Here is a 2,500-nt window from a genome sequence, read left to right on the forward strand (position 1 = left end):
GCTACTTAGTATCACAATGTTACCTGGCCCACCTCTGACACCAATGACCCTGCTACTTAGTAAAACAATGTTACCTGGCCCATCTCTGACACCAATGACCCTGCTACTTAGTATCACAATGATACCTGGCCCATCTCTGACACCAATGACCCTGCTACTTAGTATCACAATGATACCTGGCCCATCTCTGACACCAATGACCCTGCTACTTAGTATCACAATGATACCTGGCCCATCTCTGACACCAATGACCCTGCTACTTAGTATCACAATGATACCTGGCCCACCTCTGACACCAATGACCCTGCTACTTAGTATCACAATGATACCTGGCCCACCTCTGACACCAATGACCCTGCTACTTAGTAAAACAATGTTACCTGGCCCACCTCTGACACCAATGACCCTGCTACTTAGTAAAACAATGTTACCTGGCCCACCTCTGACACCAATGACCCTGCTACTTAGTAAAACAATGTTACCTGGCGCCCCTCTGACACTAATGACCCTGCTACTTAGTAAAACAATGTTACCTGGCCCACCTCTGACACCAATGACCCTGCTACTTAGTAAAACAATGTTACCTGGCGCCCCTCTGACAGCAGGAAGGAAGTATCATGTCCCTGGAGGTGGAGTTCTGTGGCCAGGGTCTTGAAGATGTAGAGATGGGACTCAAACATGATGGGAGGGACTACGATGATCCTGGAGGACCAGCATGCACTGGGGTACAGGGAGAGGTGGAGGAGGAGGGAGAGGAGCGACGGGGGAGGGTGCATGGCTGGGAGGAACAGCGGGGAAGGGGGGAGAGGAAGAGACAAAGAGTTAGTTGTCATAACAACAAGAGGAGGACAGAACACGTATTTATCAGGATCAATAACATCAGCAGAGAACACGTATTTATCAGGATCAATAACAACAAGAGGAGGACAGAACACATATTTATCAGGATCAATAACAACAAGAGGAGGACAGAACACATATTTATCAGGATCAATAACATCAGGACAGAACACATGTTCATCAGGATCAATAACAACAAGAGGAGGACAGAACACATATTTATCAGGATCAATAACAACAGGACAGAACACATATTTATCAGGATCAATAACAACAGGACAGAACACATATTTATCAGGATCAATAACAACAGGACAGAACACATATTCATCAGGATCAATAACATCAGGACAGAACACATATTTATCAGGATCAATAACAACAGGACAGAACACATATTTATCAGGATCAATAACAACAGGACAGAACACATATTTATCAGGATCAATAACATCAGGACAGAACACATCTTTATCAGGATCAATGACAACAAGAGGAGGACAGAACACATATTTAACAGGATCAATAACAACAAGAGGAGGACAGAACACATATTTATCAGGATCAATAACAACAAGAGGAGGACAGAACACATATTTATCAGGATCAATAACATCAGGACAGAACACATATTTACCAGGATCAATAACAACAAGAGGAGGACAGAACACATATTTATCAGGATCAATAACATCAGGACAGAACACATATTCATCAGGATCAATAACATCAGGACAGAACACATATTTATCAGGATCAATAACAACAAGAGGAGGACAGAACACATATTTAACAGGATCAATAACATCAGGACAGAACACATATTTATCAGGATCAATAACATCAGGACAGAACACATATTTATCAGGATCAATAACATCAAGACAGAATACATATTCATCAGGATCAATAACAACAAGAGGAGGACAGAACACATATTTATCAGGATCAATAACATCAAGACAGAATACATATTCATCAGGATCAATAACAACAAGAGGAGGACAGAACACATATTTATCAGGATCAATAACATCAGGACAGAACACATATTTATCAGGATCAATAACAACAAGAGGAGGACAGAACACATATTTATCAGGATCAATAACACCAAGAGGAGGACAGAACACATATTTATCAGGATCAATAACAACAAGAGGAGGACAGAACACATATTTATCAGGATCAATAACATCAGGACAGAACACATATTTATCAGGATCAATAACATCAGGACAGAACACATATTTATCAGGATCAATAACAACAAGAGGAGGACAGAACAAATATTTATCAGGATCAATAACATCAGGACAGAACACATATTTATCAGGATCAATAACATCAGGACAGAACACATATTTATCAGGATCAATAACAACAGGACAGAACACATATTTATCAGGATCAATAACATCAGGACAGAACACGTATTTATCAGGATCAATAACAACAAGAGGAGGACAGAACAAATATTTATCAGGATCAATAACATCAGGACAGAACACATATTTATCAGGATCAATAACAACAAGAGGAGGACAGAACACATATTTATCAGGATCAATAACATTAGGACAGAACACATATTTATCAGGATCAATAACATCAGGACAGAACAAATATTTATCAGGATCAATAACATCAGGACAGAACA

General features: G+C 39.9%; 1 protein-coding gene across 1 annotated transcript in view; it reads right to left on the bottom strand.

The window, feature by feature from the left end:
• Positions 1-2,500, bottom strand: part of LOC135507266 (2-hydroxyacylsphingosine 1-beta-galactosyltransferase-like) — a 148,671-nt gene that overhangs the window by 112,250 nt on the left and 33,921 nt on the right. The window contains 1 exon segment of the mRNA XM_064926867.1: positions 585-778. Coding sequence (XP_064782939.1) covers positions 585-776 — 192 coding nt within the window. The 5' untranslated portion in view covers positions 777-778.

Source organism: Oncorhynchus masou, chromosome 20 (assembly GCF_036934945.1).
Source record: "Oncorhynchus masou masou isolate Uvic2021 chromosome 20, UVic_Omas_1.1, whole genome shotgun sequence".
In the NCBI taxonomy this organism is placed as follows: domain Eukaryota; kingdom Metazoa; phylum Chordata; class Actinopteri; order Salmoniformes; family Salmonidae; genus Oncorhynchus; species Oncorhynchus masou.